This window comes from Miscanthus floridulus, chromosome 2 (genome assembly GCF_019320115.1).
Source record: "Miscanthus floridulus cultivar M001 chromosome 2, ASM1932011v1, whole genome shotgun sequence".
Lineage (NCBI taxonomy): Eukaryota > Viridiplantae > Streptophyta > Magnoliopsida > Poales > Poaceae > Miscanthus > Miscanthus floridulus.
Genome location: NC_089581.1, coordinates 62,626,979 through 62,641,561, shown reverse-complemented (window position 1 = coordinate 62,641,561; position 14,583 = coordinate 62,626,979). Strand labels below are relative to the sequence as shown.

The following is a 14,583-nucleotide window of genomic DNA, read 5'->3' as shown; positions in this document are numbered from 1 at the left end:
AAATGATTCTAGATGATCTATAAAGATAGCCAAACATGTTTTACTAACCTAGCAAGCATAATTAGGGCAAAAACAACTCTAAACAAGTGTATGCAACATTCATGTTTCATGAGCATGTTTCGTATGTTTCGAAGCAGTGTTTCAGTTATTATTTATATGATTAGGCATGTATGATTAGGATGCTTGATGATGCATGATATGCATGATTTGCAGTGCCTAAATGCTGGCATAACACCGGGATGTTACAAAGAGTACTTCAAAGAGCAGTACCTTGATGATGAAGTTGGTGGATCATCTACTGCTGATGATGGTTGACTACTGAGAGTTGAGAGCATGAGAGGCTGTGAGTGTGACTTTAGTTGTGAGAGTTGAGACATTTGAGTTAGCTGATTTGTAATAACTTTGAACAATTTGAATATTTTAATTTATTGAGCTGGCCGTACTCTTTTCCTTTCTAGGATTTTATCTCACGAGGTGTGAGTTTTACCTAGAAAGATTTTTAATGAGGTGGCATTGCACAAACAGCTCAAATCTTTTGTCATCTGGTGTTTCTGTGATTGTTGAATATGAATATATGAACCTGTGATTGTTTGAAGTTTGAACCTGTGATTGTGCTGTTTGAAATATAGTGTTTACTGTGTAACGGGCTATGGGCTGGCCCGATGGACCAGTGGGCCGCGGGCTCAATGGGATGGCACGGCCCGATATTTGGCCCACGGACTGTGCCTGGGCCGTCCACCAGGCACGATGGACTGTTCAGGCATGGCCCGGTGGCCCGGCGGGCCAAAAGGGCCCGAGCCCCATCGGGCCGTGTCGGGCTCGGGTTCGGGCCGTGCCGGGCCGTGCTGGCCCGTTGCTCATCTTTAGTCATGATTATTAACCAAAGTGAGTAAGGGTACACTGTTTCTTGGAGCAGTGTACATCTTCGCTGCTAAGCTTGTACGGCTGCACCGTTTCTTGGCTCTTGGATCAAGGAGATGCTAGGTGATCCTGCAATTCGTATGCATGTCACGATGACCAAGACTAGGTCAGTCTGGTCAGTCCCAACGAGAGTTTTATATCCTGTTTTTTAGACTCTCACGTAAACAAGTTTCGTCTGGCTAAAACACGTTTCATCTCGTGAAACTTTTTCATCTCCTCTTCATTTATACTGCCACATTTCAGAGACTTAGGGGGTATTTGGTTCCTACAGAAAAATTTTAGTCCTTGTCCCATCAGATGTTTGGACACATGCATGAAGTATTAAATATAGACGAAAAAAATAACTAATTACACAGATTGTGGCTAATTTGCGAGACGAATTTTTTAAGCCTAATTAGTCCATGATTTGACAATGTGGTGCTACAGTAAATATGTGCTAATGATGGATTAATTAGGCTTAATAAATTCGTCTCGTAAATTAGTCTCCATCTATGTAATTAGTTTTATAATTAACTCATATTTAGTTCTCCTAAATAGCATCCGAACGTCCGATGTGACATGGACTAAAATTTAGTCCATGGAACCAAACACCCCCTTACTAGATCAGGTTTTGGTTCGAGGAGGATCGACGAATGATAAAAATGGGTTGCAAAAATATTAAGACAACCGCGATGAAGGTGTTTGCAAGACATGATTGGAGATTCAATAATAGAATTACGTTTTAGATGTTGCTTTTGGAAACTTTACCTTTTTCCTCTTCGGCTCAAAACTTTGTTTTGAGATTGCGTAGACCTTTTGTGACTGTGTTTGTAATAGGGGCAATTATGTATTTGACACCGGAACAAATCAGTCTTCTTTATTTAACACTAAAATTTTTGAACTTTCTTATTTGACATCGAGTTAAAATTTTCTTCTGTAAATGGCACTACCGTCCATTTAGTGCATTAATCCATCAGTTGACTACGTTGACCCTGTCATGTTTCTTTCGAAATTACCAAAATACCCCTCTATACTCGCTCACGGCCGGCGGCCCGTCTCCTGCACAGGAGCTCGCGGAGGCGCGGCGGCCTCTGGCCCCAGCTCACAGCAGCAGCGGCGGCTCGTCTCCTACGCAAAACGCGGCCTCTCCTATGTGCAGCAGCAGCACGCCCAGGCCGCGAGCTCCCCGACGCACCGCGCGCCCGTGGCTGGCCATGCCCGTGCGCACCGCGTGCTCTGCGCACCGCCAAGGCTGGCCGTGCCCGTGCGTGCGGGCATAAACAAATGCGTGAGTTGAAGCTTGTCTTGATGCGGGAGCAGGTGCTCGCTTGCTCCGTGCTCCGGACTGGCGGAGGCGAGGCGAGGGGTCAGCGCTGAGCGGGGATCAGCCGCGCGCCGTGGGTGGGCGTGAGAGCGAGGGTGGGAGCATTCGCGTGCGGCCGCGGGTTAAATATGCCAAACGCACGGGGGATCGCGATGAGACGCCTAGTGTTCTCCGTGCTTCTTCATTTGCCCCACCGCAACACGGGCAATGTTGCTCCTGCAATCCGTGCTAGCTACTCGGGTGCCATGGTAATCAGTTTCATTCACACCCTCCCGGGGTGGCAAATGGCAATGGTTCTGTGCCTAACTGCGTACATGAATGAATTGACGAGCCTTGGACCCGCATTTGTTTATGCCCGCCCGCACGGGCATGGTCAGCCACCGCGCGCCCAGGCGACGAGCTCCCCGGCTACGTGCTCCGCGCGTTGTCCTGGCCACGTGCGCTCGACGTCAAACACCGGCCGAGCCATGCACGGTGTGCTCTGCTCTTGAGCCATGATATTATGACGATGGCATATACTCTCCTTTTCTTTTAGAAAACTAAAAGATAAATACCTTGAAAATATAAGTTACGTATTTCAACCAGTAGCCATCCTGAGCCATGCATCCTTGATCTGTGGCCGAGATGAAAGGAAGAGCGAGGGGCATAATCTGTACCTGCTATTACCAATTTAAAATTTATTATTTATTTATTTGCAGTATTCAATTATAAAAAATTCACATTTTAGTTCAAAGTATATTTATGATTTTCTTATTTGACAACATGTCTATTTATTTTTTCTCTATTTAGCACCATGGATTTTTGCTACAATCAAGGGCATTTATGTCATTTTGCTAGCCACTTGACATCGTTAATGATCTAAATGGACGGCAGTGCCATTTACGAAAGAAAATTTCAACTCAATGCTAGATAAGGAAGTTCAAAATTTCTAGTGCCAAATATGAAAGACCAATTTGTTTTAGTGCCAAATACATAATTCTTTCTTTGTAATAAGGAACAATTATATGCATTAGTTGATGCAGAAGTTGGGATATTAATATATTCCCTTTTCTAAAAAACATCAGCTTATTTTATGCTCGTTAAACTCTCATAAAACTTCGGTTAAGACTAGTCTAAGCAAGCATTCACATGTACTCCTCTCGTTAAAAAAATGCAATTATAGATAGTCCAAGTCAAACTATCTAGACTTTGATTAAATTTGTAGAAAAATAATATCAGCAATTATGAAGTTAATTTAAATATATATTATAAAAACATATTCTGAATATATCCAATGATACATATGTTGTTAAATACTACCTCTATCCCTTAAAGAATGCAACTATAGTTTGCGTGTCACTTTGAGTGCTTTATGTTTGACGAAGTTTCAAATAAATAATATTCATATTTATGACTTTAAATTAATTTATTATGAAAATACATTTCATAATGTATCTAATGATATTTATTTTATATTATAAATATTTTTTTTAACTATAATTGATCAAAGGTGATATATTAAAACATGATACTGTTCTAGAATTGCATCCAATGACGGAGGGAGTATTAGTATATGTTATGTAGGTTTTTTAAACAAATCTTTTGGCATCCACATACACACATGTACACTCACCACTCTACAAAGGCGCACAAGCAAATCGTATTTGATGAGTACATTCAAAAGACTAAACCGATCTCGAAGTTGAGAAAATTATTATAGGTGTCTTGTTGACGGCCACGTTGCCTACCACCAGAACAATGACACTGTCAAATCGTACAGTAAATCTAGAAAAAAAAACAAACACTTATGCCAAATCAAAGATTTAAACTCAGATTGAGTAGGCACCACCACCATATGCTCGAGTGAACACTATTTCTCGAATTGCATTTTTTGGATGCAGATAGTACTGTTGTAACTAGTATTTGTAAGTATCTTTTAGAAAGAAAAACCCAAAAAATCCTTACAAATACCAGTACCTTTATTTTGGTGATGCGGCGCTTTGAAGTCCACCAATTTCTCTATATTGTTGAAATACAGCTTAAGATAACAAATTAGTATGGCAACTGGTCCAGCACTCCTTACTTTCTTCCCATTAACAGGGTCAAGACAAATGGAAAAGGAAAAGAATAGTTTCGAAGCCTCACGCTTCACTCTGAGTCTTTCACGGAGACAAGTTTAAACTGCAATGCACAGTGTACAAAGTGCACGGCATCAACTAGATCCTGGGTTCACCCAAACCTCACAATAATTACTGTATAATAATAAATTAAACAATTCAGCACCTGACTGACCAAATGTTCAGACGAAATCATCCTCTAATCAAGCGAAAAAGCAGCAGCGGGGACCTCTATAAATGCTTGTTCTAAATGCTTCGCACAGTCTGCTCTGCTGCTGCTCCTTCTGAAGATGGCCCAGGCTAACGTTGAGTTCGCCCCCGTAACATGGCCTTCCAAACCTCCGATGACCAGCAAGTACCAACACGTAATTAGGGTCTCAGTCTGTACAGAAATCAAAGACACAGTTATAGGATGTTTGGTCGGAGGAACGAGTTAGTTATCATCTTCTCACTCTTTATATTGTTTGGTTTGTAGAATAAAATAGGTTGATCCATTATCTCCTCATTCATCACTAGCAAATAATTAATACTGGCGTGTTCGCTGGTTGGTTTCTGGGCTAGCTGGTGCTGGTTTATTGTGAGAGAAACATTGTTGGCTGGCTGGTTTGGGCTGGCTGAAACCAACAAGCGAACGGGGTGACTTTCTCCGTTCCAAATTATAATTATAATTTTGAATGAAAGGAGTAGTTTAGTACTAGTACGAAAAATAAAATAATTTTACCAAGTTTAAAGAATGGACTCATGATGCACATCATCATCTAAAATGGTTGATTTCTCAAAATAAACACCCTGTTAATTCTGTAACTGTTTTAGGATAAGAGCACACATGTCGGAAAGGTCTGTTTTGGGCTACTAGAATCTAGAGAACTTGGCTGCTTCTATACATATGTGACAAAGTGCTGGAATGATCCTTGCACATCTTGCAGCAAGAAATGCTTGGGAATCAATCTTTTGTGGTGCTAGAAAATAGAAAGTTTTGAGGTGTAGGTAGGGCAATCATATGACCAACTGGACATTGCAAGAAGGAAGTACACATTGAAGCTTTTAAGATGTACACATCATAGCCAAGTTCCAACTCTTGCCTTCACTTTCAGTCACCCTTGTCTTTTGCAGCTCTTGATTCTTGCTGCACTCAAATGATGCCTCCAAATTTGCCTGTCAGCAAGATCCACCAAGTGCTGCTACTGGGTCCCAGTGACCAATGTGTTCGAGTATAGTTTGGATACTCATCAACATTGGAAGAGCTGCATCAGCAATGATGCTGCAACGCAACCTGGAATGTCGTTGAAAATTTTTCAGCGCCTTGTTTAGATTGCAAATTTTTGCAATCTGGACACTGTAGCACGTTTCGTTTGTATTTGACAAGTTTTGTCTGATCATGGACTAACTAAGCTCAAAAGATTCGTCTCGTGATTTACAACCAAACTATGCAATTAGTTATTTTTTTTACCTACATTTAATACTCCATACATACGTCCAAAAATTGATGTGATGGAAAAAAGTGAAAAAACTTGAACTTTGACGTAATCTAAACAAGGCAAGAACTCTCCCCTAGTGCTCCTGTATAAAAAGGACGAATTTCATCTCGTAACACTGCAAACTCCTGTAGAAAGAGTTGTATGTCTATCAACGTAAAGTGATAAAAAGGTTTCACAATGTTCATAGTTTTTTATGTTTTTCCTACTGTATAGCATTGATTGAATGACGAAAGCTGTGCCTGGCCACGTCAACACAAAATTTGACATTCCTGGACCGAGCACTAATTTCACCTGATCACTATGGAGGAATCAGTGTCCTTCGTAATAGTTATTATCTTCGCAGAAGCGGCATATAATTTTGGTCCAGTTCGGTTTATCTTATAATATGTACTATTTAGTTTATTTTGTAAGCCAAAACAGTGATTTTCTCTCGTAACAATTCAGCGATGTTTTTCAGTTAATTCAACCAAATTTGCCGGTGAACAACATCATAGGCTGAGTCGTCTCATCACCACAGAAGCTAAAAGGCAAGTTTTATAGGACGACGATTAGACCTGCTATGTTGTATGGTGCAGAATGTTGACCTACGAAAAGACGACATGTTCAATAGCTAAGTGTCGCGGAAATGCGTATGTTGCGTTGGATTTGCGGTCATACAAGAAGGGATCGAGTTCGGAACGATGATATACGTGATAGATTAGGGGTAGCGTCAATTGAAGAAAAGCTTATCCAACATCGATTGAGATGGTTTGGACATGTGCAACGGAGATCTCCAGAGGCACCAGTGCGTAGTGGAATCCTAAGCCAGGATAGTAACGTGAAGAGAGGCAGAGGAAGACCGAAGTTGACTTGGGTAGAGGCAATAAAAGGAGACTTGAAATGATGGAATATACCCAAAGACTTGGCCTTAGATAGGAGTGCCTAGAAGACAGCTATTCACGTGCCTGAACCTTGATTGTTTCTGATGGGTTTCAACTCTAGCCTACCCTAACTTATTTTGAGACTTAAAGGCTTTGTTGTTGTTGTTGTTGTAATAAAACCTGCAGTAAGATTCTAAGGAATTTGGTACTACTTGGCCCTTGTTTAGTTCTGGCCTCAAAACTTTACATCCTGTCACATTGAATGTTTAGACATATACATGGAGTATTAAATATAGACTAAAAAATAATTAATTGTACAGTTTGCGACTAATTTACGAGATGAATCTTTTAAGTCTAATTAGTCCATAATTTGACAATAAAGTGCTACAGTAACGCTAATGATGGATTAATTAGGTTTAATAAATTCATCTCGCGGTTTTACTGACAGATTCTATAATTTATTTTTTTATTAGTATCTAAACACCCTATGCGACACCCTCGTATAACATCCAATGTGATATCCCAAATCTTTACACGCTGAATCTAAAGAAGGCCTCGGCACTACTACAGTATTTCAAAAAAGAAACTGTTTCAGATAAGATAATGACATGACATGGATTGTACTCATCAGAATTTGTACTTTTGTCGGATGTGCTCACTAGTTTAATACTATGAAATGCATCGGCATGGTCTTGTCAAGAATAAAGGAATCAGATTTGTGCGTAACATGGTTAGACAATGTCCTGAAAGTAAAACCAGTACACTGCTAGTTGTTCATTAGCTTGAGATTTCAGAAGTAAATACAAGGGGCAGCTTATTTTGGCGTCTATACTGACCATGACCCAATATATACAAGACATGGAGCCAAAAAAAAAAACTACCTATGCTGACGAAAGTAGTCGAAGTAAAAGAGTTCAAAGAAGCAAGCACCCACCACTCGTACAAAAGGAGTTGATCTAATAGTAAATCAAAAGATTTGTCATTTGCAACTCAGAAAAAAAGGATCTTGCCATTTGCAACTCAAAAGGAAAGGTCAGCAGCCTGTTCGGCTGGGTTTATACGATTGTAGATTATAAACTGAAATAGTATTTTTTTCTCACACTAAATCAGTCAAACCAGCTAACAATAAATAATCCATGATTATTTACGACGACACGGTGAAAGGCAAGTGAAAAAAAAAGAGGAAAGCCCCCCTGGACCAGTGGGTAGGCACCACCAGAAAGGATATACTGTGGAAAAGGGCGCTCTTTTTACCAGTTACCACGACCAGTCACCAGCAGTTCAGCACTGTGGTAAGAACACAAGGGGCCAAGAGAGGCTGTGCCAGGCAGCGCAACATGCCCGAATACACAGCAGCCAAAGGCACTGTCAGCTTGCACACGCAGTGAAAAGGATCACCCACTAAGCACAAGTGGAGATCAGCCCACAATGCACAGCATGCACCACTCAGGCATGCATTCACCGATCACCAGGGTAAATCTTCATGTAAATCAACATCACAAATACAGCCCCTGCTTCCTCTCTCTCTCTCTCTCTCTCTCACGCAGCTCCTGCTCGCGCCCCTCACCTACGTGCTCTGCCGCGCGGGCACCAGCGGGGAAGAGATGACCGGCAGCAGCAGGGCAAGGCGAGCGGCGCCGCCGTGGCTTGAAACGAGTAGGGAGAGATTGGAGCCATCATGAAGAAGAGCGGTGACGACCGGGAGGTGAGGACATTCTCCGTGCGCGCTCCCACCTCTCTTCCCGCGCGCCCGTGACCAGCCGTGGACAAGCTTATCCGCCAGATTTTTAGGGCCAGCTGTATCCAGCATCTCGAGGGAATATTCCCTAAAGTGGATATCTATGGCCATCGTATCCATCCATCCAAACAACACTCATCGAGGTGCTATCCATGGATATCTGTGCAACCAAACACAACCCAGATGGAGGATTCCAAGGTCCAGTTTAGTTGCAAAAAATTTTACAAAATTTTTCAAGATTTCCTGTCACATCGAATCTTTGGACACATACATGAAGCATTAAATATAAATAAAAAATAAAACTAATTACACAGTTTAGACGAAATCCACGAGACGAATCTTTTAAACCTAATTAGACTATGATTGGACACTAATTATCAAATAACAACGAAAACTGCTACAGTGCCATTTTGCCAAAAATTTTGGCATCTAAACAAGCCCCAAGCAAACGAGAGAATGCAGGAGCAATTGAGCATAGCAAATGCAAAGCATGGCCAGCAATAATGACACAAGCAGCAGCATCCTGAGGCCTGAGAGAGAAGATGCCACTGCCAATCATTGAAGGGCACAGCACAAGGCCCCAAAGTTCAACCATGGCAGCCAGCTTTTCAGATACCAAGGGCAGGATCATACACAAAAATTACATCAACTTCAGGTGCAACATCACAGAGGATAAGTTATTAATAACTATGATAAAACATCATTATCTAGCTCTACTCCATTAATTCAGGGTGATAGGTTCCTTACAGAATGAGCTATTAAGGGTTACATTGGAGTTGAGGGATCAGATCAGATCAGATCATAGTGTTGTAACTCAGCATCAGTTCTGTACTGTAACACACGACAATTAAGGCTACAGGCTAACACTAAGTTTTTACAAAAGAAACAAAGCTAACACAACGGTATGCGCCTCTGCCACGACACTGCGGTGGTGGAGGGAGCGGAGGTGAGTTCCATGCTGCTGCTCTCTTGTCCTCCGAATCAATCAGTCTAGCTTCACCCATTCGAACCTGCCTGGGAGAGGGCAGTCATTTACAGGATCAAAGTTGTACCTGAAGATTAAGCCATACATCATACATGTTTGTGGTTAGTGCAAGGCATCATCAAGAAAAGCAGAATGCATCATCAGAATAATTTCTAATGAATCAAGAATCGACAAAACAGATTATGCAACTCGTTAACTGAATACATAAGAGGCCCGTACTTGTCAATGAAAGCCTGTTGTTGGCGTCGCTGTTCAGCAGCGAAGTACTCATTCATCTCCCTTGAACTTGGGACGGCCTGCACTGGAGGAGCTTTCACCCTGCGGTGGGAAGAGTGACTGGATCTTGTTGTGGATCCGGGAGTCATGGGAGTGCCCATCATCTCAGAGTTAATCAAGCTGCAGGGCGTCATCTCCCTGGTATTCCTGCAAGCAACAAGGTTAGTATACATACATGAAAAATCTGGAGCCAATTCCATACAAAGCGAGGTCAATTCTCTAATTCCAATGTTACCGGACAAATTCTAAACAAGCAAACAAAAAAAAATGTCTAAAAACGTAATACAAAACCATTAGTAAGTATGCACATCATCATCATTTGTGGTCCTGCAAATCTACCATTCCTCTCGATTTCTAGCTCAGGTACCATAAAAAGGCTAGCCGACAACCAAGCATCCTGCCAGAGGAAACAACAAAATGGTTAGGACTAGAGAGCCCCAACTCGCAGCCCCATGTGTAGGTAAGGCTCACTCTCGTCCGAGACGACACCGAAGGCAGGCGAACCCCAGAACCGAAACTGCATGAGGTAGGCCGAGCACCAAACAGTGGCCCAGCAACATGCACCTGGCTATGCTTGGAGGTGGCCACTGATGCAGCATGATTTACACAAACACACGCACTGTTCAGATCATAGTAGTGCACATCTCCACCCTCCAATTACTGTTTCGGCTGCCATACATGGAGAGCCCAAAGGGATTAGAGGCTCAGCTTCACTACTATTCCGTACTATGGTCCCTCCTTTAGGCGGTGTAACCGTCAGGCCATGGCTAGAGCTGTAAACGGCACGAGTTGGCCAATAGATACGCTCTTGGATAGTACTAGCATGCAACCCCCACACCATGACACCGAGACCTCAAGTGCCCCGGGATGGTGAACCAAGAACGACAAAAGAAAAGGCACAGCATAAGCTGCTTCCGTTCATCTCTCTCATGCGAGCAAGTGCGCCCACAATGGGGGTGGTACTTGGCTGCTCATAGTGCAGTGCATGTAGCCAGCGTTCAGTCTACAAACTATAGATGGGGCTAATCGTAGCAGGGCTAAACATGGATTCTGACCTGTTTAGGCAGGGAAGAGGACCACTTGTGCAAGATAATAGTAGGGCCAAAAACATTTGCAAACAAGCTCGTGATACTGTCAAACATTTATATCAAGAGCTGAGCAAAGCTATGACGTAGGCCCTGTTTGGTTCCTGCAGTCCCTCCTAAAATTCCTGTCACATCGAATGTTTGACACATGTATAGTGAATTAAATATAGACTAATTACGAAACTAATTGCACAACTTACGACTAATTTGCGAGACGAATCTTTTAAGCCTAATTAGTCTATAATCTGACAAAGTAGTGCTACAATAAACATGTATTAATAACAGATTAATTAGGCTTAAAAAATCATCTCACAAATTAGCCTTCATCTATGTAATTGGTTTTATAATTAATCTATATTTAATACTTCTTTTTAGTATCTAAACATTCGATGTAACATGAATTTTAGGAGCGACTAAAGAACCAAACACCCCCGCACATGGCGTTCGGCTGTACTACTTCCCGCTTGTTTCAGCTTATTCTCTCTCACAAAATAATACTATTGAATCATCCAAAATAATCCAAAATTTACTGTTGAACCTACCAGCCGAACGAGCTTTCCTTATCTCGAAATGTTCTTCCATCCCCTAGCTTCAGCAAGGATAAAAAAAAACTCTAGTACTAGAAGGGGAGGAGTCCCACCCCCTATCACCTCAAACATTTAATGGCGGTGCCAATTTGGGGCCATGGCCCAGGAAGAGACCTTGCAAGGACATGCCATTTCCTCACCTTCCAGAACCCAGAGAGGTGACAGGCCAGTGGTGAGAGAGACCCAGCCAGCCTCAACGACCCGACCTAAAATACAAGATTCAGTCGTCCCATTAGTGCTACAAGCCCAGCTTCAATACTTTTTTTTTTTTTTTTTTTTGTCTTCTTCGACAGAAAGACTTAGGGGGTGTTTGGTTCCTACAGGAAAATTTTAGTCCCTATCCTATCAGATGTTTGGACACATGCATGAAGTATTAAATATAGACGAAAAAAATAACTAATTGCATAGATTGTGGCTAATTTGCGAGACGAATTTTTTAAGCCTAATTAGCCCATGATTTGACAATGTTGTGCTACAGTAAATATGTGCTAATAGCGGATTAATTAGGCTTAATAAATTCGTCTCGTAAATTAGTCTCCATCTGTGTAATTAGTTTTATAATTAACTTATATTTAGTTCTCCTAAATAGCATCCAAACATCCGATATGACATAGACTAAAATTTAGTCCAGGAAACCAAACACCCCCTTAAAGACAACCCTTTCTATACGTACTTTTCTATACGTACTTTTCTATAGATAGGTCTCCACGAGCTCAGACTTGGGTTGTCTCTCTTAACACTGTCTTCAATAGGTAACCAAATGGGTATTCAAACCCAAAATAAATAACAGAAGACCCAAAATTAGTCTCTATCCATTTTAGTTTGCTTGACAGACACAACCTAAATATGAGTATCATTTCTCATAGAAACTCATTTACAAAAAAATTCTCTTTAAGGTCCTATTGCCGAAGAAGATGTCGAATGTGTATTAAACCCTTTACATGTAGCGCTAACTAAACTTTCTTTAAGGTCCTATTACCGGAGAGGATGTTGAATGTGTATTAAACTCTTTACATGTAGCGCTAACTAAACTTTAAATAGGTCTTGTATTTTGAGTATTGTTGTTGGAGATAGTCTAACACCTAAAATAGATCTTTCGGTACATAAGGCTATAAATATTGTATTGAAAACCATTTTAGATTTATTGTGAAATCTAAACCTTAAAACATAATACCTATAACCTCTAACAGAATATCTATATAAAAAACCTATTTTAAGTGTTCTATAGCCTCCAATATAGCCTCCAACAGAGCTTCATGATGACTCATTTTGAACGTTAGGATAGGTATAATCTAAATTTAAGTATTTTATCTTCTAAAAACCTATTAAAAAAAAGTTTCTCTTCTGCATCTTATTATCGAGGTCTTATTATAGAAGAAGACAAAAAAAAAATATTAAACCATTTACACGTATCATTACCCAAACATAGAATGTTTTTTTTTTTTTTTTTTTTTTGGCAGAGACAGTCTGAGCCTGAGAGCAGAGGGCGCTTTTCCGGGGGGCGGAACAGAGAAATTTCTTGCGAAAAGTGTCGAGGGCTTTTGATTGGTAAAAGATTTGAGGGGTCCCCGACTACTCGTCTCCCCAAAGCAAAAGAAACAAGGGCGTGTGGTGTGAGTCCATGGGGAAGGGGAAAGAACAAGGGGAAAGGAGGCCACTTTTCCCTTCCACTATGGAAAAGGAGGACGCCAAGGCTGGCCACTGCAAGAAACACCACTAAGCTAGTGGATTAATTCAGCTCTGGTACAAGATTGAGCACAACTAACTTGGTGCTTCAGAGATTCAAATCAAGCGCGAGGAACGAAAAAAATTTGGGCCTTTTATGGAGTGAAATTGGACGGCGGCAAGCGATTATTGCAGGAATTTGGGGATACCTTTTGTTTTCAGAAGACAACGCAAGAGGCACCGCCGAAAATTTAAGCGGAAGGAGACCACGGCAAGAATATAGGGGTTCCTAGAGCAGCAAAAATTGGCAAGGAAGCATATGAGCTTTACAAGCGTGTCGGGGAAATTTGCATGACTCCCAATTTGAAGCCGAACGCACCGCGCGAAAAAGGGGAAAACATCGAAAAATTCAAATAGAAACGCATAGCGCTAACTTTTAACTTTCTTACACACAAAAAAAAAATATCTTGGCAGCAATCCGCTAATCCCCCCAAAACCCGAGCAAGCAACCCAAGAACGCGGCAGAAAATTGGGAAAAAAACTCACCTCTCCATGGGCTCCAACTCGAGCATGTTCTCCCCGTACGGCGCCTCCACCTCCTCCTTAGCAGCGGCCGCCGTCTTCCTCCTCATGGGCGCCGCCGGCGGCGGCAGCTTCTCGAGCCTCCGGCTCCTTAGCTCCAGGTACTGGCCGCCGGCTCCCTCCTCCCCCTGCGCCTGCTGCTTCTGCAGGCGCTGCAGCGCGAGGGCGCGCGCGCGGGTGCGGACTCCGAGCGGAGCGGAGGACACATCCATGATGGCTACCTCGCCGGAAACCTTGACCTTGCGCATGTACTTGCCCATGGTCCGGCGGGGCTGGGTAAGCTAGGGTTTCAAGGAGGCCCACCCTCGCCGGGTGCACCAAGCGATTCTGTGCGGCGGGGCGGCAGGGGCCAGGGGAGGCGGGGATTAAATGGTAGGCGGGGCGGGAGCGGTGTACACAGGAGGAAGCCCGGGAATAATGAGAAGGAGAGGGAGGGGTGGGTGTTGCTATTTAGAGGGAGGCTTAGGTAAGAGAGGACGGATTTTTCTTTTAGGCCCTTCTTCGTAATATGTATTTGCTATTTGAATTTTTTTCTATTTATTTTATGTGTTTTTTTTTCTGAAAATAACTGATTTGTACAAATTTCCGCTACGATTCCTACAAAACCCCTGCATTTTTAGGAGCCTTTATTTTGATTCTGGGTGAGAAGTTAGGGCTTTGTATTTTTCAGTGATCTATTTTTTGAGGCATTTTGAATAATGTATTCAATTTTTATGTTGTAGATTATACATAAAATGAGATTATATTTAAACATCATTTTAATATATTCTTGTATTAAGACGAGGACTATGAAAGAGTATGTGTTTTACTGTGGCAAGTTATAAGAACGTACTAAACTACAAACCATGCTGAATAATCATAATAAATTAGTGCTATATGATGACCACATCGAGGATAAGCCACTACATTATTTACGCCATTCATTAGAGACTAAATCTATTCGTATGTAAATTAACTAAAAGATGCTATGATATTTTGATATATGCATTCCATGTTTAGGGTAAACA

The 14,583-nt window shown here is 41.8% G+C and overlaps 1 protein-coding gene across 1 annotated transcript; it reads right to left on the bottom strand.

Annotated features, from left to right (window-relative positions):
* Window positions 1-9,051: 9,051 nt before the first annotated feature.
* Window positions 9,052-13,997, bottom strand: LOC136538968 (cyclin-dependent kinase inhibitor 4-like). The gene is made up of 3 exons (XM_066530891.1): window positions 13,541-13,997; window positions 9,601-9,804; window positions 9,052-9,448 (listed from the first exon to the last, which is right to left on the bottom strand). Exons 1-3 carry the CDS (start codon window positions 13,834-13,836, stop codon window positions 9,382-9,384), a joined length of 567 nt encoding a protein of 188 aa, XP_066386988.1. The 5' UTR covers window positions 13,837-13,997; the 3' UTR covers window positions 9,052-9,381.
* Between the last annotated feature and the right edge of the window lie 586 nt (window positions 13,998-14,583).

Bases quoted from the DNA above. Each gene is read 5' to 3' on its own strand.
- LOC136538968 (XM_066530891.1), bottom strand. From the start codon at position 13,836: ATGGGCAAGTACATGCGCAAGGTCAAGGTTTCCGGCGAGGTAGCCATC. The intron at 9,805-13,540 runs GTGAGTTTTTTT...TGTTGCTTGCAG, and splicing joins GAGTTGGAGCCCATGGAGAG to GAATACCAGGGAGATGACGC. The intron at 9,449-9,600 runs GTACGGGCCTCT...CTTAATCTTCAG, and splicing joins CAACAGGCTTTCATTGACAA to GTACAACTTTGATCCTGTAA.